The 27,251-nt window shown below is 32.8% G+C and overlaps 2 protein-coding genes and 1 non-coding gene across 3 annotated transcripts; all 3 read right to left on the bottom strand.

The window, feature by feature from the left end:
- Positions 1-8,641: 8,641 nt before the first annotated feature.
- LOC112095456 lies at positions 8,642-8,748 on the bottom strand. Its single transcript, XR_002903822.1, has one exon. It is a non-coding gene; the product is annotated as a small nucleolar RNA R71 (small nucleolar RNA).
- Positions 8,749-17,310: 8,562 nt separating this feature from the next.
- Positions 17,311-18,221, bottom strand: LOC18032194 (enoyl-CoA delta isomerase 2, peroxisomal). Its single transcript, XM_006420066.2, has one exon. It carries the CDS (start codon positions 18,142-18,144, stop codon positions 17,413-17,415), a length of 732 nt encoding a protein of 243 aa, XP_006420129.1. The 5' UTR covers positions 18,145-18,221; the 3' UTR covers positions 17,311-17,412.
- Positions 18,222-24,417: 6,196 nt separating this feature from the next.
- Positions 24,418-25,300, bottom strand: LOC112098348 (enoyl-CoA delta isomerase 2, peroxisomal-like). Its single transcript, XM_024184452.1, has one exon. The coding sequence runs from the start codon at positions 25,247-25,249 to the stop codon at positions 24,518-24,520; it is 732 nt and encodes a 243-aa protein (XP_024040220.1). The 5' UTR covers positions 25,250-25,300; the 3' UTR covers positions 24,418-24,517.
- Positions 25,301-27,251: the final 1,951 nt, after the last annotated feature.

Here is a 27,251-nt window from a genome sequence, read left to right on the forward strand (position 1 = left end):
TGAAAATCATTCGGTCACGCTTCATTACTCAAAAGTAACTTCATTAGTTAAGAATATTGCTTATACCTAAAGTGTGTGGTTAATGATATGCAGGATTCAATAAATGATTCTGGTTCTTACTATTTTTTTTAGGATTATTATCATTTAATTACTTTAGATCATAAAATATCAAATGATTATAAGAAGTGTTGGTGTCTATTATTTTATTATAATATCTTTTGTAAAATCTTTTATTTCATTATATTTTTATTTTCTACTATTAGTTGACCAATAGTTGACTAACAAAATATTAATATGTCCTTACTTTAAAAAATTAATTAAATTTTTAATTAAATAAAAAAAATGAGAAAACAAAAATAAAGAATCAAACTCAACTGAAGAATGCGTGCCTTCACTTCCAAAACTTCTTATGCTCCAATTGGGGAAAAGAAGGGGAAAAAAAAAAAAAAACTGCTTGTGATTAAGTATCCTCCTTGTGTGCTAAATTGCTAATCTTGCTCTCATCAAGATATCAAATTGAAACCGCCACTAAAACTTGAAGATAGCAAATTGAAACTGCCATTAAAGCTTGAAGATCAATATGCTTTCTGTCAATCTTAATTTCTATTTCGTCACAATCCTTCAAACTCATAATAATAAATCCATCATTCCATAACCAAATCAAACTCAGCAACTGGAAAAAAAAAATCTCAAAGAAATATTATATAAAATCCACTTTCAAATATATCACGTATCGCTGAGATAAGTTATAAAAACATAATAAATTTTCCTCACCCACGGCTGCCATCAAAATCCCTCCAATTCTTCTTTTAGACGACACCCATCAATGCCAATGCATGGCCTGTACCCATTCAAAAATGCCAATAATTTTTCAAAGATGGTGGATCACTATCTGAGAAAAAAAGTGAAGAAGAAGAAGATGATCACGTTAGATATTCGGGATTCAAGATTTTTTTTTTCTTTCATTTGTTTTTAACGATAATGAGTACACTGCCCTTGCCATTTAAAATTATAATACAACTTATCTTAGTTTTGAATGTAAAGATACTTTTAGAGCATGACATCAGTTTTCAACTCATGACAAAAATAAACTAAAATAAATTTTTTTGAAAGATACAAAAATAAAATGATAAGCACAAATACTTCTTACAATTATTTCATATTTTATAATTTTAAATGTTGTCCAACTATAATAATACTTTTTCTTAATATCTTAAAAAGCTTAATCGATTTTCAATCTTTAATTTTTTTAAAAAATTTTAATTATGATAACTAGTTAAATAAACTATTTGAAAATCATACGAATATGGCCAATAGGCTAAGGCCATTACTTTCACGCGCTCGAGAAAATTGTATCCTTTTTTTTATTAATATTGTTATACAGAACTGTTACTGATATTACATCAGATATTACTAATAATATTTACAAACAGATTATACAACTAGGACCTTCTTCGTAGCATGTACTCTTATGAAACATTGTCCAGATTCTTTAAATTCTCTCTAATATTCGAGAGCTATCCATTTCACTCACATTTCGTGAGGGGCAGACTGGCTCTACTCAATTATTTGATAATTGAGAGAGGATTGAAATTAACCCATATAATGCTTTTATGGAGGCTCGAACATTTGCACTCAACATTGTAATTATAAAAATTCTCCCACTGGGCTAAAGGCTCATTGATAAAATTGTACACTTTTCGCATGCTCTGAAAAGCAACTGGGAAGATACATTGGTATTAGCTAGTAGAGTCTTCACCAAACATACATACCCAAACAACAACTAAGAAAGGCTACGGATAGTGAACGGAAGACGTTGAAGAGTGTAGTGTAAAAGATGGAAAATTTTCCTCATTCATAGCCGCTCGTCAGGTAAACTAGTCAGTTTTTTTTTTGGTTGTTTTTGTTTTTATCTTGCAGGGTCTTGGAATAGAGAATGATTCACTTACATATGATGGAGAAATTGATAAGCGCTTTCCTAGGATAGAGAAAATTAAGGAAGTTTCACAATCAAATGGTTTGGTTAATATCCTAACCCTATGACATGATCATTTTTATTAAGAATCCATAAGCACTTTCGTTGGAAAATGTATGGTTTCGAGTCTTGCTACGGTGCGTCAGTTGCACCGTGCAGGCATAACAATTTTTTCATTGTCCGTCGTTACATGCAACAAGGTTCCTATCATGTGTGTGTTGTGTATATATAAATTGAATATACATAAAAAAGATCATTACCAAGTACGAACTAATTATTAATGTTTGTTATGGTGTGGTGCAGCTGATATCTTATAGTTTCACATTATATGTTTAGATCAATATCGCTAACCTTATAAGTTTTTATCTTAAATTTCATTCTACATAATATATCATTCATTAGGTGGTTGATATTTTTTTACAAATATCAAGTGAATTAGTTGTATTATTTCATAATCTACTTTGATGAATACCACATAATTTAAAATAAAATTTTAAGAAGTCTAACACTACTTTTAATTTAATTAAAAAAAATTTACATCCACTTGTAAGAGTTTGTTAATAGTTAATATTGCAAATCACCTTGAAATGCATACAATAAAATTAATTTTAGGATAAAATTTTAAGATTTGTAACTAGCACTACTTCTGAAAGTATAGGTAGAAGGAAAATAAAAAATATTATAGTTAATGAGAATTAAAAAAGTAGGCCACGTGGCAAACATATAAAAGTAGTTTGTATACAATGTAATTTGTACATGGTAATTAAGGTATAGGCAAACTTATGCACAACCTTGATTTCCTCTAGTCCATAAATTGAAAATAACCAATACATCTAAAGCTGTTGGGTTTTTATGGGCATATTTCCATTTTTCTGTCTTCAAGTCACTTATGCTGTTGCTCTTTTAGACATGTGATGTTTAATTTTACATAAGATGAACAAATTTATAAAGCTCTCTCTCTCACACTCCTCCTCGTCCACCATACACTCACAAGCATATATATAGGCAGTACACATATAGCTTATGCAAATAGACTGCACCCTCAGATAAGCTAATATTGCAAGCATCACCGTTTGAATTGTACTTTCGACTACGTGTTCAACAACCACCACCAAAATAAGAGGGGAGCGGGGGCAAGGGTGGTTTCAAATGTTAATCTAATTCATTGAGGAAAATTATAAAGTTAGTGATTATGATACTAGTTCTTTCCAAAAAACAAAATGCCATGGAAGATTGCCAGCGAGTGTTGGATTTATCATCTGTTTGTCAACAATTATCACTACATCTGAGAAAATTCTGCTCTAAGATAAAATAAAGGTGATATTTCATCATTATTATCCCTCGTCAAGAGAAATATGAGATATTCAACATGCTATAAGAATCTACAGTCCCATGTTCAACAAGACTATTTGAATTTACAGTCTCGTATTCAACAAGACTTTCTGAATCTACAGTCTCATATCTAAATAACTCATAAGTCAACAATCAAAGTTGGAGTTTTATATCACGTTATTTACTAAAATAAGCATAAAGTAACTCCGACTGCACATAGGGTGAAAGAAAGAAGAATGTATGACCCTGAATGAAATATTGAGTAGTTGGTTGATTAAAATTAAATGCAGTGATCATTTTAGGGACAAGTTGGCAAGTGTCAATGCTAATACATTTACCTATTTTCTATGTCTTCGCCAGAGGCATATCCCTCAGGCTTGTCGCTATAACCAGCAAAATCGGATGTATGAAAATATGTGTTTAGCTTGGTTCTACATTTTAATTTCCTCATAAAGTAAGAAGATGTTAGATAGATTACAAATGTTAGAGGTTCTCATTTTGGCAAATTGCAGTCCACTGCTGAGTGCTGAGTTGAAACCATTCATGAGTGGGTATGCACCCTACTACTTGTACATGCCTACATTTTCTAATTCATGTCATGGGATTTTAGTGCACTTCTGCACAAGATTTGTTCCATTTGCACACAATTTAGAAAGAAAAAAGAGCACCATCCCAAAGCAAATGCTTTTGGTGGGAGCCAAGATGCTACCTATATATATTTGATGAAATCCAACTACTTAATCAATTTCACTATTAACAATTTCATCTTTCACTGCTTTTTAGATTCGAACTACGATGGGAATGGATGAGAACAAGATCATTATTGTTGCTACAGCACCAAAGAATGATGCTGATAAGGCGGCTTGAAGACGTAAGAGCTTCATTTCTATGGTCCAAAAATGTAATAATTATTTTCCAGACTTTAAGAAGATTTCAGTAGAGAGATGATCGGATGAAGATAATTAGAATGCTAGCTACTTCCACTTAGAGCTACTGCTAGCATGACCATGGAACAGAGTTGGAAAAGAGACAGCTTGGTGGGAGCAGATCCGGTTGTGTCTGGCACCAATGTGTCATTCTTTGTTCACTTCAAAATTATGAATGTTGTGTAGATCAAACTTATGCTACTGCTTTTCATGTTAGATATAGGGGTATTTCATTTTCCAGGAGAGTAAGAGGAACAGACATACAAAGTATCATTTGTCTCTCTTGTGCTCTCTCTCTCTCTCACACATACACACACACAAATACATGCATATACATATACAGCCCACACAAAGTTAGCAAATTGACTGCACTCTGAGATTGGCTAGTCTTGCTTACATCAATGCTTGAGTTCATCTCTTGTTGCAAGTCGTGATATAAACCAGATGAATTTGTTAGCATGATATTGAATGATTTATAATCTATTTAATTTTCTGTAATCTTAAGTACTATTGTAATCGAAACAGTGGTTGAAGACAGGCTAGTTGGTTGATTGATGTAACTCATGCATTTAAAAAAACAATGGTTCAGTTAAAAGATCCTCTGTTTGACAAGATATATGTCCCGCAAGAGTTAACAGTACTGTTGGGAATAAGTATGTGTTTTACTCATTGAAGCTCATCTTTTCTAAGTAATGTGAAAGGTTCTCAATATGCTGTAGAACATGTGCACGTAACGTCATAATCCACAACGTTAAAGGAGTACCATCACTGAATCAAATGGTTTGATGGCAACGGAGATGCTTCCTCAAATTTTTTTAGTGAATGAAATCTAAATTGTTATTTTCAAATGCCATTCTGAAAACGTCAACATAATAATTAGAGATGAAGGTTTTGGATGGCTAGATGCAGAGAAGAGAAGAAAGGTGCTCTACGTTTTGTAGCATGGAATGAATATCATGCCCATAGCTGATTGAGATACCCCGCAATGCAAAGATTTAAAAATATATTAATAGAATTTAGTTGCAGTTTGCCGCCAAGAAAAATACTAAGAGCAGTAAATTTGTCTTCATCATTTAAAACTTGCATCATAAGAAAGCATTGTGTGTTGTAAGGATAGAATAAGCTAATGCATCAAAAAACATATAGATAAGCATCCAATTCATCTTTATTTGCGAGTGTGTTGCATTGCTGTGTAGCTTTCGTGTAGAGGCTAGGGAGTTGAAAGAAACAGAGTGGAGGAAAAGATTTTGCGTTTGGGTATGACTTAGTCAATCTTGGGAGCTGTCACTACTTTACTCAGAAGCAATTTATTACAGTAGAAAAGAATCTTCCCCGAATATCACATATGTAATATAAGAAAATTTAATAATAATAATAAAAGGAGGCATTTTATTTTTATCATTCCATGTTGAGAGGATTAGAGGAACTTGGGAAAAATTTCCAATATAACTTATACAAGACATTTACTATTACACATCATTTAAATATACACAACACTCGAATTTGCGAAAGGATCTGTATATTACGAAATATATGCATGCAGTTGAGTGCATGCATTGGCCGAAGAAAGAAAAATGTACAACCTTCATGAGGAAGGGCTAGATCGCCGGCTAGTTAACATAAATTGAGTAGATGATCAACACACCTAAGAAGTACCGATATATGAAGAAGAACAAGCCAGGGATAACGAAAACCATAACTACTAGCGCTTTGGCCTTTGGCATTATATAGCACTAAATATGTGCCTTTAAGAAATGCTAACACCAAATTAACAAGCCATAAAGTATTAGTCCTAGGCTCAGTTGCCATTGTCAATGCTCCATACTCTTCGTCACCAACCTTGACAAGTAAGTGAGGTGGATGAACACGGCACTTGTGGACAAAGTCATGGCTATCAAATTGAGCGTAACAAATGCTAGCCTGTAAAGCATTGCTTGACGCTTCTAGTTAGAACTGCGGCACCCCTAGTCTGGACTCTGGACTCTAGACCCATTTCATTATTGTAACGAGCAGGCATAGTAATACTTGCGGGAAAAGTAACAGTTGCTACAAGTGCAACAATTTCTATACAGGAATCCTTTACTTCCTCGACATGTCGCTCTAAGATATTGTCTAACTTTTCTTCTTCTCTATTATTCCTCTGCTTCTTCTCTTTTGTATTATTATTACCTTGATCAATTCTTTCCCATCTCCACGGACTACATGTCGCCGGCACAAGATCCAATTTAGTCTAATCAAGCACCATGGAAAAAATCCCAACTACAACAATATACATATGTGGTACATTTTGAGAGAATTATAAACATTAACAATTAATTAATTTCCTAAAATTTGGGAATATTTGAACTTGTAATAGGTTATGACGAGTGATGAGCATATAATACATACATATTTTACCATTAATTAAATAATTGTTAGTTATATTTATTTGTTATTTTTAATTAATTGAATTATTTTATTGAATAGGGAATGAATTGGAGATTATGGATAAAAAGAGCATAAAGGAGTTCAATTTGTAAGCATTAAAGATTAATTTATTTTTGGAAGGAATTAGACGTACATGCATGTGGAAATCAAGCCAAGAAACCGAATTCAACAAATTCATTTACCCATGCACATGCGGACAAAGAAGATAAATGGATGGAAAGCAACTTAAAGGGGCCCACACTTGGCTTTTACAATTGGAAAAAGGAAATCCTAGTACAAGCTTAATTGATGAGCACGTGAGTGAGAGTAAAGAAAAATAAAAGCCAAATCCTTTAGGCTTTAGGATTGACAAGGTGGGGCCTATTTTAAAGGCTATATAAGAAAGCTAAGCTCTTGGCTTTTGGGGGGAGTAGCCGCCAGTGGAGGAGAATTCGGCTTTGGAAGAGAGCAATCCGCAGCAGCAATATTTCGGCTTCCCATGGCTGATTTTATTTCTTTTGTTGCTCTCAATTCAAGTATGTCTAGCTAATTTTCTTACACTGAGGTTAAGGATGAAACCCTATTCAATAAAATAATTATCTTTTTATTTAATTAATTCCCTATATATGTTCTTTGATGATTATGGTTTTTATTTCACATGATTAATTGGATGTTAATAAAATCTTTTCATCAATTCTGTCATGCATTATTGATTGTTAGGATTAATATTCGATTAATTCTATGCTTGGATCTATAAAGTTTATACATGATTATCTTTGATTTTATGTCTTTCATTAAATTGTTTACATGGAGTGCTTAGGAAACTTTGACTCTTTGTTATTCAATATGTTTACATGAGATTCTTAGATGTCATATTATTAAGCAGAAAAAGAACCTACATTAGATTTAATTACTTGGGCTTAATTGTTATATCCATGAGATGACATAGATTGATTTCGAGTTCACTCTAAAATTGGGGATTAATTAATATTTAGATAATTACTAATTGAATAGTGGTGGATTCCGAAACCTTGGTAATTTTTATCTCATTAAATTCTCATTTACTTTAATTATTTTCTTAGTTTAATTAGTTTAATTTCTCTTAAAACTCAATTTGCTCAACTAGGTTAGAATTAATATTAATTTTAGATTTAAATTAGACTTTTCAATTTATAACAATCCCTGTGGGATCGACCTCGTTACCACTTTTCTATCTCTAGATTCGTGCACTTGCGAGTATATTAAAATTTTCACAACAAGTTTTTGGCGCCGTTGCCGGGGATTGTGCTAGAAAGTCAGTTTAATCTAGGTTGATTTGATTCTTCCACTAGTTATAATTTAGATTGTCTTTTATATTTTTTTTTTAATTAAAAAAAACACAAAAAAAAAAAAATTATTTGTCTTTAAATTCATTGTTTGGTTGTTTGATTTCTTTTATTTAATTTTTATTATTGTTGATTTGTTTTATTTTATTTTTTTTTTCTTTCTTTCCTTGTCTAGTTAGTTTATGAGTGTTTGGGAACGTGATTTAACAAATCGTTTGGTTAAAAGAGAGTCGAAAATTGATAGTAGTCAAACTAGTTCTTTAGAAGTGATGGATGACCCAAATAGACTATTGCCAATACTTCCACCAATGCAAGCAGAGAAAACCCTTAGAGAATATTTTTCACCACTTGCAGCCAACCAACCATCTTGTATTGTGTTGCCACAAACCACAGCAACACACTTTGAACTCAAGCCCTCTGTCATTCAACTTTTACCATCTTTCCATGGGTTAGAGAGAGAGGATCCATATTTGCACATTAAGGAATTTCTTGACATATGCTCTACATTTCGTTTTCAAAATTTTAATGATGAGTCAATTAAGCTTCGTATGTTCCCTTTCTCATTAAAAGACAAAGCAAAAGCTTGGTTGAATTCACTTCCTGCTGGATCTATTAGTACATGGGATGAATTGAGTAATAAGTTTCTCACCAAGTTTTTCCCTATGTCTAAAACAAATGCCCTTAGGAGAGAGATAAGTGATTTTTATCAAAGAGAGGGTGAGCAATTTTACGAGTGTTGGGAAAGATTCAATGATTTACTCCTCAAGTGTCCCCACCATGGTTTTGAAAAATGGAGACTTATACAATGCTTTTATAACGGTTTAACCATGTCAAATCGTCATATGGTAGAGTCTATGAATGGTGGGAGATTTTTGAACTTACATGAAGGGGCTGCATGGGATTTCTTTAATTCACTTTCTGAGAATTCTCAACAGTGGGATTTTTCAAATCAAAGAGAAAAATCATCTCAAGTTTCTAGAAAGGGGTTATATGAAGTTAAGGATGATTTTGATGTGAAATCCACTCTAGCTACACTTTTTAGGAAAGTAGATGCCTTAGCTCTGAACCAATCAATGAATCATCATCCTAGTGTAGCTAATGAGGTTTGTGCTATTTGTTCTAACGTGTCTCATACAGCACAGAATTGTCCATCATTACCAGCCTATCAAGAGGCTTATTCTGAGCAGGTACATGCTTTACAATCATATGAGAAAACCTCCAATAGTCCATATTCATCCACATATAATCCTAATTGGAGGAATCACCCTAATTTTTCTTGGAAACAAAATCAACCTTTGTCAAACCAAGGAGGACAACAATTTAACATGCCCAATCAACAATTTGTCCCTCCTAACCAAGTATATCCTCCTGCCCAACAACCTATGTCTCAATTTGTTGCACCCCAACAAAGAAAGCCTTCTTTAGAGGATACACTTCAAAGTTTCATTCAGTCAACCCAACAAGCTTTTCAGTCAAACACTCAAGCTATTCTAAAGCTTGAACATCAATTGGGTCAATTAGCAACTACTGTAGCTGAGAGAGAAAAAGGAAAATTTCCAAGTCAACCAATTCCTAATCCCAAAGGAGTACACGAAGTTGGATCGAGTTCAAGCCATCAACATGAAGAAGCAAAATCTGTTATGACCTTGAGAAGAGGAAAATTATTTGACAACAAAGTAGAGGTTCAAACAAGGAAGACATCTGAGCCTACTTCTTCAGATTCAGTTCCATCACAAGACTCATCACCAAATGATCCTGAAGAGAGTGGCCCGCCAGCTTACATTCCCAAGGCTCCTTTTCCTCAAAGGTTAACAAAGGTAAAGAAAGGGACTTCAACAGGTGAGATTATGGAAATTTTCAAACAGGTAAGTATAAACATCCCTTTACTCGATGCTATTAAGCAAGTTCCTTCATATGCAAAGTTTTTGAAAGATTTATGCACTAAAAAGAGAAATTTGCATGTCACTAAAAAGGCATTTTTAACTGAACAAACTAGCAATTTACTTCAATGTAAAATGCCACCAAAATTTAAGGACCCTGGTTCTCCTACTATCTCATGTGTTATAGGGAACCAATGTTTTGATAAAGCATTATTGGATTTAGGCGCTAGTGTTAATCTCTTGCCTTACTCTGTTTACATGCAACTTGGACTAGGGGAATTAAAGCCAACTTCTATTATTTTGCAACTTGCTGATAGATCAATGAAAATACCTCGTGGTATTATAGAGGATGTGTTGATACAGATTGATAAATTTTATTATCCTGTTGATTTTATCGTTATTGATACTCAGCATGTACATGATCCTAAGAAACACACTCCAGTTATTCTAGGTCGTCCTTTCTTAGCTACAGCTGATGCTCTTATTAATTGCAGGAATGGAAATATGCAGCTATCTTTTGGTAATATGACCATGGAATTGAATATTTTTAATGTTACCAAGCAGCCACAAGAAGAAGATGAATTTGTTGAAGCAAATATGATAGAGGAATTAGTAGAAAATTCATTCATTTCTAACCATACTGATGATCCATTAGAGGCATGTCTAACTCATTCTGATTTATCTTTTAATGATGATAGTGCAATTGCAGAAGTCAGCGCTTTACTTGATGCACCTCTAATTACGGACACAACTAAATGGAAGGCAAAGTCAGAATTACTGCCTCATTCTGAGAAGAAAATTGGCCCACCTGCGGAGGCACCACCAAAATTGGAACTCAAAGCACTGCCCGACACTTTGGAATATGCATTCTTGGGAGAATCTGACACTCTACCTGTTATTATTTCTTCTTCCCTCGATCTTGAGCAAAAATGTCAGTTGTTAGGTATTCTAAAAGAGCATAAGGAGGCAATAGGATGGACCATTGCTGATATTAAAGGTATTAATCCAGTAGATTGCATGCATCGTATTCATCTTGAAGAAAATGCTAAACCTATTAGGGAGATGCAACGTAGGCTAAATCCTAACATGAAAGAAGTGGTAAGAGCTGAAGTAATCAAATTATTAGATGCAGGAATTATTTATCCTATTTCAGATAGCTCTTGGGTTAGCCCTGTGCAAGTAGTTCCTAAGAAATCTGGTATTACAGTAGTTACTAATGCTAATAATGAATTAATTCCCACTAGAGTAACTACAGGTTGGCGTGTTTGTATTGATTATAGAAAATTGAATTCATTTACAAGAAAAGATCATTTTCCTCTTCCATTTATTGATCAAATGCTTGATAGACTTGCAGGTCATGATTTTTATTGTTTTCTAGATGGATATTCAGGTTATAATCAGATCCCTATAGCTCCAGAGGACCAGGAGAAAACTACTTTTACTTGTCCATTTGGAACTTTTGCATATAGGAGAATGCCATTTGGTTTATGCAATGCACCTGCTACCTTTCAAAGATGCATGCTTAGTATTTTTTCTAATATGGTTGAGAGATTTCTTGAAGTATTCATGGATGATTTTTCTGTTTATGGAGATTCTTTTGATGAATGTTTGCAGCATCTAACATTAGTTTTGCAGAGATGTAAAGAAAAGAACTTGGTTCTAAATTGGGAAAAATGTCACTTCATGGTAAAACAAGGTATTGTTCTTGGTCATATAATTTCCAGCAAAGGAATAGAAGTCGACAAAGCTAAGGTGGATTTAATTTCTAATCTTCCACATCCCAAATCTGTAAAAGAAGTAAGATCTTTCCTTGGACATGCTGGTTTTTATAGAAGATTCATTAAAGATTTTAGTAAAATTTCTAGACCTTTATGCAATTTACTTGTTAAGGATGCACCTTTTATCTTTGATGAATCTTGTCTTGATGGTTTTGCAAAGCTTAAGAAATTGTTGACTTCTTCACCTATCATTCAGCCACCTAATTGGGATTTGCCTTTTGAAATTATGTGTGATGCATCTGATTATGCTGTAGGAGCAGTTTTAGGACAAAGATTAGATCATGTGCCTTATGTGATTTATTATGCTAGTATGACACTCAATGATGCACAGTTGAACTATTCAACTACAGAAAAAGAAATGCTAGCTGTGGTGTTTGCACTTGATAAATTCAGATCTTATCTTATAGGTTGTAAAGTGATTATTTTTACTGATCATGCTGCTTTAAAATATTTGTTTACTAAGAAAGATGCCAAGGCAAGATTGATTCGTTGGGTGTTGCTTTTACAAGAATTTGACATTGAATTTATAGATAAAAAAGGTTCTGAAAATGTTGTGGCAGATCATTTATCTCGCCTTGATCTTAAATTTATTCCAGAATCTTTACCTTTGAATGAGTCTTTCCCAGATGAGCAACTTATGAGTGTAAATGTCGTACCATGGTTTGCTGATATAGTTAATTACCTTGCTACAGGTCAAATCCCAGAGCACTGGACTAAGCAAGATAGAACAAAGTTCTTATCTAAAGTGAAAGACTTCTTTTGGGATGATCCCTATTTATTTAAATATTGTGCTGATCAGATTATTAGGCGATGTGTTCCCGATAATGAAATTCAAAGTGTTATCTCATTTTGCCATGAACAAGCTTGTGGAGGCCACTTTAGTGCTAAAAAGACAGCAACAAAAATTTTACAGTGTGGTTTTTATTGGCCTACTCTTTTTCATGATGCTTATATTTTCTGTTCTTTGTGTGATAGGTGCCAACGTATGGGTAGCATTTCAAAGCGGAACATGATGCCACTCAATCCTATTCTTGTGGTTGAGATCTTCGATGTATGGGGTATTGATTTCATGGGACCTTTTCCTCCATCTTTTGGTTATCAGTATATATTGGTTGCAGTGGACTATGTGTCGAAGTGGGTTGAAGCTATTCCATGCAAAACCAATGATCATAGGGTTGTAGTGAAATTCTTGAAGAGTAATATTCTGTCTCGTTTTGGTTTCCCTAGAACAATCATTAGTGATGGTGGCACCCATTTTTGCAATAAACCTTTCAAAACTCTTTTGGACAAATATTCCATTACACATAAGGTTGCCACCCCATATCATCCTCAAACCAGTGGCCAAGTAGAGATTTCTAATAGAGAGATCAAGCAGATTCTAGAGAAAACAGTTAGGCCAGATAGAAAGGATTGGTCTTTGAGACTTGATGATGCATTGTGGGCATATAGGACTGCTTTTAAAACACCAATTGGGATGTCACCTTATCGACTTGTGTATGGAAAAACATGTCATCTGCCAGTAGAGTTGGAGCATCGTGCATATTGGGCGATCAAGAAATTCAATTTTGACATGCAGCAGGCTGGTTCCAAGAGAAGATTACAACTAGCAGAACTTGAAGAGATCAGGAATGATGCATATGAGAATGCCAAGATTTATAAACAGCGAATGAAAGTCTTTCATGACAAACACATTTTGAGAAAAGCCTTTACACCAGGTCAGAAAGTACTTTTATATAATTCCCGATTGCATCTCTTTCCAGGTAAGTTACGTTCTCGATGGTCTGGTCCTTTTATAGTTCGTACTGTTTTCCCTTATGGAGCAATTGAGATTGAAAACCCTAAAAATGGTGATTTATTTAAGGTCAATGGGCAAAGATTGAAACCATTTTTAGAGTTAAGAACACCAGAAGTTGAGGAGATACTTTTAGATGATCCTGTTTATCAGGATTAATTATGTCCATCTTTGCACTCTTGTTTTATTTTAATAGTAGGTTTTCTTCTCTTTGTTTGTTTTTCTTTTCTAGTATTTTTCTTTTCTAATGTTTAGTTGTTTTTTTTTTTAAAGCTTTCCCAGCCCATCCAGGTGTGTTCTCTCCAACTTTCTTTTTATTATTTATGTTTATTATTATTATTATTATTATTATTATTATTATTATTTCTTTCATTTGTTTGCATGCATATCTTTTGTTTGTGCAACATTGAGGACAATGTTCCAAATAAGTTTGGGGGTGGGAATAGTGTGTGTTTTGTTTGTTAAAAAAAAAAATTGAAAATTTTAAATAAAAATTAAAAAAAAAAAAATTTGTTGTTTTTTGTTTTTATGTGAAAAGCCAATGATAAAAATTTGATTGACAATGAATATGGTTTTTAGAAAGGGTTGAATATTGTCTTAGTTTATACTTGATTCTTGTGTTAGTTCCTCTTGATTGAGATTCTTTAAACCATGAGCACTAACATCAATTCTTTCGTAATTTTGACTTGAAATTTGATATTGACGCAGCCTGAGTTGAGAATTTTAGATAGAGTAAATGACTGTTTGTCTTGATTCTTATCTCCACAATACAAAATAGTATACACGGGCACCAAAGTCAGAAATAGCTACCTATAACCCTTAAGAGTGAAGCTATCCTTGAGTAATTTGGGCCTATGTACCACAAGTATGTAGAGGATAATCTACCATGAGAAGAAGGCTACCTTAAGGGGTAGAGTGAAAGCTCCTGACTATGGTTGAAAAAAAAAAAAGGAGAAGAAAAAAAAAAATCAAGTGCATGTGCTGAAAAAAAAATCAAAAGAAAATGCACATAAAAGCCTGTGAGAGAAAAAAAAAATTGGAGATCAAGATGATAAGATTAGTTTGACCTACTCTGTTCTTTGTTTGAGGTGAAGGCTGTTGATGTTGAGGATTTTGGGAATGGATTTGATTGAATTGATTTCACACACACACTACAAGAATCAAAAGAGAGGTGGGATTGACTATTGAATTAAAGTTAGAACTTTGCTAATATTTGAAATTTTCTTTGAGCTATATAATTTTTGCAATCTTTGAGGCTATTTTTCATGGTTTATTTAAAGTTTTTCGTTCTTTTGATTTAATTTAATTTATTTATTTATTTTTAAATGATGTTTGTGGGTATCATCACTGAAGCCCTCACGAGACTATAACTCGTCCACTAGGGCCGCCTAGGGGTTTAAAGGCTTGTTGCATGTGCTAAATGCAATCGCGATTACCTGCGAAAGTGGTTTAGTTAGGATTTACTTTTTGTGTTGTTATTTTTATTTTTGTTTTAAATTTTAGTTTTGCTCGAGGACTAGCAAAATCTAAGTTTGGGGGTATTTGATGAGCATAATTTATATACATATTTTACCCTTTATTATATAATTGCTAGTTAATTTTATTTATTATTTTTAATTAATTGAATTATTTTATTGAATAGAGAATTGATTGGAGATTATGGATGAAAAGTACATAAAGAATAGTAAATGGATAGCATTAAAGATCAAGTCAATTTGTGGAGGCAATTAAATAGATGTGTATGAAATTCAATCTGAAGAAGCTGAAGCCAATAAAGTGAATTCTCCATGCTAGAGCAAACAAAGAAGAAATTTAAAGCTAAAGTGGCCAACACGTGGGAAGCAAATGCATGGCATTCTAATATTTGGAAGCAATTTAAAGGGACCCACACTTGGCTTTCATAATTACAAAAGGAATCCTAAAGCAATTCTAAGAGTGATCACGTGTGAGAACAAATCAAGTAAAAGGCCAAGCCTTTTGGCTTTAGGATTTAAGAGGTGGGGTCCATTTTAAATATTATAAAAGAGAGTTTTTGCTTTTGGAGGGAGTGGCTGGACGGAAAGAAGAAGAGGTAGCCGCCAGTGGAGGAGAATTCGGCTTTGGAAGAGAGTAATCCGCAGCAGCAATATTTCGGCTTCCCATGGCTGATTTTATTTCTTTTGTTGCTCTCAATTCAAGTATGTCTAGCTAATTTTCTTACACTGAGGTTAAGGATGAAACCCTATTCAATAAAATAATTATCTTTTTATTTAATTAATTCCCTATATATGTTCTTTGATGATTATGGTTTTTATTTCACATGATTAATTGGATGTTAATAAAATCTTTTCATCAATTCTGTCATGCATTATTGATTGTTAGGATTAATATTCGATTAATTCTATGCTTGGATCTATAAAGTTTATACATGATTATCTTTGATTTTATGTCTTTCATTAAATTGTTTACATGGAGTGCTTAGGAAACTTTGACTCTTTGTTATTCAATATGTTTACATGAGATTCTTAGATGTCATATTATTAAGCAGAAAAAGAACCTACATTAGATTTAATTACTTGGGCTTAATTGTTATATCCATGAGATGACATAGATTGATTTCGAGTTCACTCTAAAATTGGGGATTAATTAATATTTAGATAATTACTAATTGAATAGTGGTGGATTCCGAAACCTTGGTAATTTTTATCTCATTAAATTCTCATTTACTTTAATTATTTTCTTAGTTTAATTAGTTTAATTTCTCTTAAAACTCAATTTGCTCAACTAGGTTAGAATTAATATTAATTTTAGATTTAAATTAGACTTTTCAATTTATAACAATCCATGTGGGATCGACCTCGTTACCACTTTTCTATCTCTAGATTCGTGCGCTTGCGAGTATATTAAAATTTTCACAACAGTTCCTCCGATGGGTTTGTTCTACCCAAAGCTTTTGGTTCCAGATGCGTATCCTCCACCACCTCGTTCTTGGTTATTTACATCAGTTGCTTATTTATCTGCATGGTGAAATGTCTGTAGCCAAGTTATTTAACTTTGATGCCGTTGTAATGGTTTATTAATTTAATCAGGTTTAACGACTATGATGAGGATATGCTAGAAGATACATGGCATACAGATTTCCCCAGAAGATCTGACATATCGGATAACTTCTATCCTGGGATTAATGTTGGATTACCAACGTGGGAGAGCTACCATAGTTTTGACAACTAAGCCAAAGAAGGAAGAGAAGATTGGTCTTGCAGAAGCTGTAACAAGTAGCATTCTTTCAGCTGGTAGGTTTTTGTATGTTTTCTACCGTGTATCATGCAGTAGTTTGTCACCTTTCTAACTCTTCGTTGATATTCTGCACGTTTGCATATTTGTATGTTTCAATTATCTTATTTATTTTGCCGTCTCATTTCCACAACATCAGAGACATGAGTTGTTCTGTTTATTGGATCTTTATATATGAGATTGTCAACTTGAAATTGCTGAGCTATAGCCTATGGGTACACACTCCCGCAAGAATGTTCTTACTGGCTGAATCTTATTCATCATTTCTATCTGCTCTATTATGGTCGTAATTCAAATTGATGTATCGGAAATGCTTCAAACTAAAATTTAACGGAAAATATTTTGAATCGGCTTGTGAGACTGTAGGCACCATTTCCCATGTATCTTACGATACTTCTATCTCTTTTATGCTATTATAAGTGGATCTAGGGGCAGAAAATCTGTTCCCTAATTTAAATATAGGCACTACGAATATTTGGTGAATGGCTCTCTATTGAGTGCATCTTCTTCGTGGGAAGAAAAACTTCATTAAAGTATTTTTGATGCACTAATTTTCTCTTGTTCTTTAATATGAAAAATAGATTGGTTCAACAATTGTGTACTTGTAATAGATGTCTGTGGAGCTATGTTTGTACTAGACGTATGAATATTATTCATCACTAAACTTCGATAACAGTTAACACAAAACACAACTGGTTTATAGTTATTTTCTCGTCCAATCAAATTCAAAGCTTAGAATTGGAAACAACGGCCCTGATGTCCAATCCCAGCACGCCACATAAGTCCGGGTACAGACTCTTCCTTATTTCCGCATACACCTCACCAGCCCACGTCCTGCCGGCCAATTGCTTTGCCAGGCGCATGCTAGCCTCGGCCACTTGTTCCTCGCTATCGTATGCTGCCTCCACGAGTCCCATACTCAGCGCCTCCTCTCCCTTGATCTTCTTAGCCCTCAGCAACACATCGCGCCGAGCCGTAGCCGATCCGACCTTTGCCCGAAACAGAGCAGTAAAATAATCAGGCAGAGTGGCCCCGATATCCACCTCGCTCATGTATAGCACGCCCTTATCACGCCTCATGATGACGTAATCATGGCTCAAAGCCAGTGTGAACCCTGCGGCGGCTGCGTGGCCGTTGACGGCCGCCACGGTAGGCATAGGTAGATCCATCATGGCGGCTACCACCGGCCTGAAGGATTCGACCATGTAGAGGAGGCGTTCCCGGGCGCCGGCTCGTGAGCCGGCGGCTTGGGCCCAGGCGAGGTCGAGGCCGTTGGAGAAGAATTTGCCATGAGAAGTGGTAATAAGAGCGGAGCCGGGAGTTGCTTTGGCTTTGGCTTTGGCAATAGCCGAGAGGATCGAGTCGATTGCGGGAGGACCGAACCGGTGTTCGTCAACGTCGGAGGAACCGGTTAAGGTTAGGACAAAAACGTCGCCGTGTTTCTCTAAAGTGCACATTTTTCAATCATATATTTGTTACGAGTTATTGTAAGATTGTCAAGTTGAAGCCGTCTACTCGAATAGGCTTCTTCAAGTAATTTTTTGTTTGGGAAAATATTTTAAAAGTAATTTTCCACTCGGCTCCTGGGTGTTAGGCGGATGCTTGGAGTCCTGCTAACAGACTCAACATTTCTTTTTCTAATTTAAAATTCAGGGGAGTTAGGTTTTTTTTTTTTTTTTTTGGTTAGTACGCAAAATAAAGACTTTTGTTTTAATATTTATGAAAGTAGAAATTGAGACTATCATAATTTATTTGATCTATCTAATTTCATATATAAACATAAGTAGACTTTTAATATTTGTGTGTGTGTGTAAAAGTAATTTTTAATTGTCGTATTACAATAATACCAATTGTAATTTAGGCTAGAGAAAGAGCAAATTTCCAACTCAAAGTTGCTTCTACCTTTGCTAGCAAACGAGCAAATTTCCTTTAATACCCGAAAACGATGATTATGTCCTTCATCTTCAAGCTTCCAAAGCTTCGAGCAATGATTTGGTACTTGTAAAAGGTACTCTGACATTCAAGTCAGCATTTGGTTCCTTAGAAAATACGAGGTTCGAGAAGTTTCAGTTTAGAGAATATTTTTCTCTCTCTAGAGAGAATCTGTTAATTCTCTTATGAGAATCTTTGTCCCTCCCACCTTTCAAATAGTTCAATATTTCTATTTGTAGGAACTTTCGACTAGGGAACATTAGATCATTCCTGATCTAATCTCAGTAGTTCATTTCTTTTTTCATTTAATATGATCTTTCTTGTTTATTTATTTATCACGTGACTCACATGTTTTTGCTTTCTAATATTTATTTGTTTAAGTTTAATGTGCACATCCATAATCCCAAATCTATAGTACATTTACTGACATGCGGAAAAAAAAAATCACGATAAAATTTGTCATTTGATTATGTTTTAGATTTATCAAGGATCTATGCTTTTTGTTCGTATTGTACTCTTAAAATTCTTTTAAAAAATACTTCTAAAATTATAGTCAATTGAAAATAAAATAAATTTTCAAATTATAAGAAAAAAAAATGAAACATGTTTAATTTTGCTGGTTCATAAAATGTTATATTTTCAAAATTTTAGTGCAAAGTTTTTATTTTAAATAATATGTCACCATCAACTATTGTTATATATTAAGTAATTTTAACTTAAATATTTCATAATCTATATTGTAATTCTTATAATCGTCATTGAACCCCTTAGATGAAACCCTACGTAGGTAAAAAAAGAATTAAAAAATGCTCAAAAATAAATAAAAACAAGAGCTCACTAGAATGAGGTTCATCATGTGGGATTCAATGATGGATTGAATATCATTTTTGTTGTATTTATGTTTGTGTGTTGGCTGGGATAGGGTTAGGGTGTGTTTTCCAATACATGTCTAAGAGTTTTGAACATTGAAGACTTGAAGTTGAAGAGACAGAAACATGAAATATATATAGATTATGAAGAATATGATTATTTTCGTAGGGATTTTTTCGCTTTGGGTTTTGTTTTTATTTTTTCTTATTAGGGGTGTTGTGAAGGTGAATCTTCCCAAACTTTCTCAACATAAGTCTTAACCCATGATTACAGTGCTGCTCTTAAAATTAAGGGATGTCTTTGCAATATTCAATCCAACAAAACCCACTGCTTGCGTTGTGACAAATAGAGCCCAAAATAACTTTTGTTTCTTTCCAGTGAAAAACAATCAAGATCAAGCACACAATCAGGCAAAATCTTTACCAATTACCATTCATCAAGTCGGAACAATCAAAATTTTGATAAGTCAATTACAAGTGTAATAAGTCAATCTTAATTTCTTGTTATAGTGCTTCAGAAATTCCAAGAGAATTTCCAATCTCAGTCTTCTTCCATGCAAATGTCATTCACCGGATACCCATTCTTTTGCTCATTCACTAGGGAAGATACCCATTCTTTTGCTCATTCACTAGGGAAGTCCTGCAAAAGAAAATGGAGAAATATTATGATATTATTTAGATTTGGCTCAATCTTAAGTTTCATTTCATTATAGTATGTAAAAGATTACATTTTAATAATAGATTGAAATTGTATTGGGATGTGAAGATAGACATATGTTCCCTTCACTAGATTCTTACATTCTCCGTTCTTGATCCAAAGGCCCTGTTTGTGATTGAGGCTGAACAGAGCTACAACTCTAATGCGCATGTTTAGTAAACATTAGTTGTTATATCTTGAAAATTAAGTTGGTTTGACTTTACACTTGTATGATGAAAAATCTATTATATTTTTATTAATCTTGTCAAAATTGTTATTTAAATTTTTTTACTTACTACATACTATTAACTTTTATTTTATAATTATAATTTTTTTCTATAACAAATGGTAACCTGTAACTTAAAAGGTATGGTACTTGAATACCAAATAGGACCAAAATGCTCAATCTCAACTCTTTATATACTGTAACCACAACACTTGAATTTGGCAAACACAACCAATTTTCAATGGTCGAAGACACTATCACCTCAGCAGATCAAAGTTTTTTCCTAACCTTGCATCATATTCTCTAATTATAAGATACAAATGTTAATATTTTATTAATAAATGCCTTATTTGGTAGTGTGATTGGACAATTGCATCTTACAAGTTATAATACTTAAAGTGTTAACGTTTAGTAAATACTTATTGCTATAGTTTAGAAACTAAGTTTTAGAAGGTAAGTTGATTTAATTATACATTCGTAGGACAAAATACTATGATATCTTTACAATTTTTTAAAAATTGCTATTTAAAAGTTATATTTACCACACACTATTAACTTTTGTTTCATAACTATAACTTTTTTATTTTTATTTTTATTTTTATTTTTATTTTTATTTTTTAATAGTAACTACAACTTAAAAGTCGTAATATCTCAATATCAAACAGGACCTCCATGCTGTCTAATGCAAACATTGCAACAAAGTTTGCAACTCTCCTCTTTGTACAAAAAGAAATATTGCATAATCAAAGTACTAGAAATAGCCAAAGTTAAATAGCATTTTTTTTTGTCTGAAATTTAAATAAATTTAAATTTTCAAAGTCTAAACAGGTCCAAATATGAATATTTGAATGAAATGTTCATTTTTCTCTTTTAAATAACTGAATATAAGTGACATCTTCTTAGTTTTTGTAAATAAAAAAATCTTAAATATGATTATTTGACATTTATGTTCTTATAAATCAAATAAAAAGAAAAATTAAGTTTTATAGTTTAGGAAATAAATATATTTTATAAATTTTTTTTTATAATATAGTATTTAGTCCTTATTCAGATCATAGTCGGTAAATATCTTTCGGGATGTCACAAGAAGTCTTGGTCTTAGCTAGGCCTAGTACCACCTCGGAAAAGGAAGAAAAATAATAGGCCCCTGGCACAAGTTAATTGAATTACAAAAATTAATAAAAATATACCACAATTTCACATTCTCCGATTTTAGATTTTTCCTATGCACTTTCCGCAAATATTGAAAATTATTTTATCTTTTTTTTTAAATACTGATTACACATTAGATTATTGTATTATACAGATATTTATAACTGCTATATCAATAGATCGTTACACTAATATTTACAATCAGATATATAATTGAGACTTACATTATTAAATTAAAATTTATAAAATACATGCTCAGACATATAACCCTCACAGAGAAGTGATATCTTTGCTCCATTCGCATTTCACAAGGGAGGGAGACTTATAAATAAACTTCACACAATTATGTTTAATTGTGGGAGGTTGAGTTCATAGAGACTCGAACCACTACCCTTATAATCATGCTTAACTTTGAGGAAAGTGGTTCACCACTTGGGTAAAGGTTAAGTGGCGAAAATTACTTTATCTTAACAACGTACGTAATGAGCTGGTGGCATATGTGAAATTTATCTTCAATGGTGTTAATGTAATATTAACACCACAAGGAGAAAATAAGATGAAAATTTTCGTTGTATATAGACCACAAAGAAGAAGAGACACTGAACAAGCGAGAGCATACCATCTTGGTCAACAAAGACGCTTTGGTTGCAACAAAGATCCTCCAAATTGTTGAATAAAAAAACAATGGGAGAAATATCAAGATCAATAAGCTTTCAATTCAAAAGAACAATATTTCTTCTTTCTTAAAGTAATTGCTGTAAGAAAAAGAAAAACAGTGAGATAACAAATTAAACAGTAGCTAACCAACGAAAACCAGCTACTGAAGATTTCAAAAGAAATAACAGAAAGCAAAACCAGAAGAGAGATGAAACGAAAACGAAAAATTAAAATGGAAACCCGAGGCCTGCACAAAAACAGTCTCCTTAAAACAGATTTACCACTTTTACGGAGTGCTTAAGGCTTGCTAGTATCTGTTTCCCAGGATGCAACGGGTACGATTCTCCAGTCAAGCACATGCTGGAAAATCCGGCGAACCACAACAGTGAACTTGATTAGAGAAAAACGAAGTAAGACGAAGGAAAAAACAGCAAGTGTGCTCTGTGTTAATTTTTCTGAGTGTATCAAAAATAGAAAAGGAGATGTCTTTTTATAATCATGTGAGGATGTAACAGCTCATTTGTATTGAATTTTCGAATTCAATATGTTTTATTTTAATTGTTATAACAGCCAAATCAATTCAATGAATTGATTTCAAAAACGTGCCTAGCTTGCATGGATGATTTTGGGCTGACATTCGTGTACGCAGGACGCTGCACGAGTTCAACCAAATCGGCCTTGGATTCGCACCCCCCCTGCGCACGCGCATGTAGAGAGAATCTCTTTCCTTATAATCCTTACCTATGCATGGTTAAGTGTTTATATATATACACTAATTCCTAGGCTTCTTTTTCTCATGTGGGATAAGCTTCATTTCCTTTTAAATTTCTAACTCCAAGGGTGAACTTTGAGAGACAATTTCTCATTCCCCAAGCACCATTTTGAGAAAATAAAATTATACTATTGAAGTATCAACAGAGTAGAATCCGAACCTCACAATATTTTCACTTTCGTTAAGTGGGATCCACTCAAAATGTGCTCTCAAAATAGCATGTTATGCTATTTTTCCAACAATTGCATGTACAACATATAGTATGATATATATCAAGAGTCAATATTATTAATATGTAATAGGATCTTGCTAAAAGTTACATCTCATGTAACTTACAATAAACCTAAAAATAGTTACCTATGACCTTCGATTTATTTTAAAAGTTATAATTTTTGGTATTGGGTAACTACTTTTGAGTTGCGGTAAGTTATATTATATGTAACATGATGGTTATTTATATAACAATGTAGATTAAAAGTCACAACTTCTAAATATCAAACATCCCATTAATATAAAGTACTTATGATAGTGTTCTTGGAATATGTATGAAAATTGAAGTAAAGAAATAAAGAGAGAACTTATATTAAAATCTTTCAAAAATAAATTATTGAAAATTTGACAAGTGTGTGTATTTATCTGTTATTGAACTTTATATTTTTTTAATCTGTTAGTGCATCCTCATATTACAGAATTATTTTATACATATATATTTATAATTTTATCTATTAATATATATATATATATATATATATATATATAATTTTATCAATTAATTATTTTAAAGATATAAAACAATCAATCGATAAAAATATTATTCCTTTATATCTAATTAATTTTGTATTTTTTTTAATTTAAACAAAGTAGATTTTATTATAATTTCTATAAAAAATTATGTTAACATCTTCCGTGTTACATACATCTTCCAGGCTGTAGTTGTTTTGATGTATCCGAAATACTACCAATTAAAATCTAACGGAAAATATATTGAATCAGCTTGTGACAGCTGCAGGCACCGTTTCTCCTGTGTATCTTACATCTTTTTCATGGCTATAACAAGTGGATCAAGACAGAAAATCTATTCCTGAACTAGTTGAAGTATCAAATCTAAAGACAGGGTACCATGAAAGAACTTTATTTGGTGAATGGCTTTCTGTTGGGTACATCTCCTTCGTCGGAATAGCTACTTCACTAAAGTATCTTTAATGTGCTGATTTTTTCACTTGTTCTTAAGTGTGAAAAATATATTAATTCAACAACTGTGTACTTGTAAATATATCTATCGAGATTGTTTGTATAATTTTCATATTTGTACTAAATGTGAAGATGTACTAATTTTCACTTGTAATGAAGGAAATGTTAGCTTATTTTCTTCAAAAAGAAAAATATAACTCTATCTCTTTAAATCTTTCTTTATTATTGTACAAGAATCTCCGAATTCTGAAATTCTTTCGTATCCCAAATTCTTGGGCATGAATAATTATTATTCAACTCTAAGCTTCGTAGTTATTTTCGCGCTTAATCAAATTCAAAGTTTAGAATTGGAAAAAACAGCCTTGATGTCCAATCCCAGCACGCCACATAAGTCCGGGTACAAACTCTTCCTTATTTCCGCATACACCTCACCAGCCCACTTTCTACCAGCCAACTGCTTCCCCAGGCGCATACTAGCCTCGGCCACTCGTTCCTCGCTATCGTATGCTGCCTCCACGAGACCCATCCTCAACGCCTCCTCTCCCTTGATCTTCTTAGCCCTCAACAACACATCGCGCCGAGCCGTAGCCGATCCGACCTTTTCCCTAAACAGAGCAGCACAATAATCCGGCAAGGTGAGCCCGATATCCACCTCGCTCATGTACAGCACGCCCTTATCACGCCTCATGACGACGTAATCATGGCTCAAAGCCAGAATGAACCCCGCGGCGGCTGCGTGGCCGTTGACGGCGGCCACGGTAGGCATAGGTAGATCCATCATGGCGGCTACAAGCGGCCTGAAGGATTTGAACATGTAGTGGAGGCGTTCCCGGGCGCCGGTTCGGGAGCCAGCGGCTTGGGCCCAGGCGAGGTCGAAGCCGTTGGAGAAGAATTTGCCATGAGAAGTGGTGATAAGAGCGGAGCCGGGAGTGGCTTCGGCTTTGGCTTGAGCGATAGCCGAGAGGATCGAGTCGATAGCGGTTGGACCTAACCGGTGTTCGTCTACGTTGGAGGAACCAGTTAAGGTCAGGACAAAAACGTCGCCGTGTTTCTCTAAAGTGCACATTTTTTAATCTTATATTTGTTACGAGTTTTTGTAAGATGTTAAATTGAAGCCGTCTTCTCGCATAGGCTTTTTAAACTTTTTTTTTTTAATTGTTAAGGGTTAAGTATTTTCTATTTTTGATTTAAGTGTCTGATTAATTTTAATATTTTTTAAAATATCTCAAAGCATTTTATAATTAAATATGTTATATTTTTATCTTTATTTTTATTTTCTTTTATAATAATATCATTCCAACAATATTTTTGACATTAAATATTTATTTATAAAAAAATTATTTAGTAAATTAATAAATAAATATCGATATAAAAAATTAATTTTTTTTTGTACCTGTGCAATAATCTTTCTAATAATTATTTATAAATTAATTAATTTCAATCAATTTAAAGTAATGTTTAATATCTTTACAACAATTTTACTAATAATTATTTTACAAAAAATTACAAACTAATCCTATAAGTAAAATAATAGTAATATAAAAGTATGTGTAATTTTTTGTGTTGATTTTAAGGTAAATTTGATAAATTATCATTTTTTTAATTAACACTCCGAAGAATTTTATTGCAAGTGTATTACTATAAAAGGAAAAAAAACAAAATGATAGAAGTGTAACATATTTACTAATAAAGGTGTTTTGAACATAATTTTTTAAATATAAAAGCTAAACAGTCACGTAACTCAAAATATAAACTAAACAAACATTTTTCTCTTTTTTAAAAGTAAGCTTCCACTCGGCTACCAAGTATTAGGCTGGTGCTTCGAGTCCTTGTAACAATTCAATATTTTTTTTCTAATTTAAAATTGAGTGAAGTAGGATTTTTTTTTTTTTGTGGTTACTAGGTAAAATAAAGTAAAATAAATACTTTTATAATATTTATGAGGGTATAAATTTAGACCGTATCATAATAGATTTAATCTAAGTGATTTTAGATATAAATATCAATCGATTTGTTAAATGTATACTATATAAGTAATTAAAAAATAATTTTTAATAGCAGTATTTTCAAAAATACCAATTGTAATTTAGACTTGTGCGGGTCCGTTCAGATTCAGGTTGCATTGACCTTTGCTAGTGAAGGAACAAATTTCCTTCAATACTTAAAAATGACAATTATATCCTTCATCTTTAAGCTTTCAAAACTTCGAGCGATGATATGGTACCTGCAAAAGGCACTCTAATTTCAAGTCACCATTTGATTTCTCAGAAAATACAAAAAAAAATCAAGGAGCTTGAGTCGGGAGAATGTTTCTCTCTCCATTCGTGAGAGAGAGAATCTGTTGATTCTCTCCATATATCCCTCCTTTTTAAGTAGTTCAATATTTCTATTTGTAAAAACTTTCAACTAAAGGAGATTCTTGATCTAATCCCAATTGTTCGTTTTCTTTCATTTTTTTTTTTCATTTAATTTGGTCTTTCTCGTTCATTTATTTGTCACATGACTCATGCTTTTTCTTTCTAAGATTTCTTTATATATGTTTACAGGCACACCCACAATCTCCAAATCTATAGTACATTTACTGACATATGGGGAAAAAAAATTCATGATAAAAATTGTCATTCGAATATGTTTTAGATTTAACAAGGATCTATGCTTTTTATCTGTATTACTTTTAAAATTCTTTTAAAAAACTCTAAAATTATGTTTAATTGAAAATAAAAATAATTTTCAAATTATAATGGAAAAAGATGAAACATGTTTAGTTTTGCTGGTTCTTAATGTTCTATTTGTAAAATTTTGATACAAAGTTTTTATTTTAAATAATGTGTCACCCATAAATTATTATTATATATTAAGTAATTTTAACTTCAATATTTCATCATTTATATTATAATTCTTATCATCGGTCATTAAACCCTAGATAAACCCTACTTAAGTTAAAAAAAAAAAAAAGAGAGTTAAAAAACCTCAAAAATAAATACAAATAGAAGCTCAACAGAGTGAGGTACATCATGTGGGAATTGGGATTCAATGATGGATTGAATATTATTTTTGTTGTATTTATG

This window comes from Citrus clementina, unplaced genomic scaffold (assembly GCF_000493195.1).
Source record: "Citrus clementina cultivar Clemenules unplaced genomic scaffold, Citrus_clementina_v1.0 scaffold_9, whole genome shotgun sequence".
In the NCBI taxonomy this organism is placed as follows: Eukaryota; Viridiplantae; Streptophyta; class Magnoliopsida; order Sapindales; family Rutaceae; genus Citrus; species Citrus x clementina.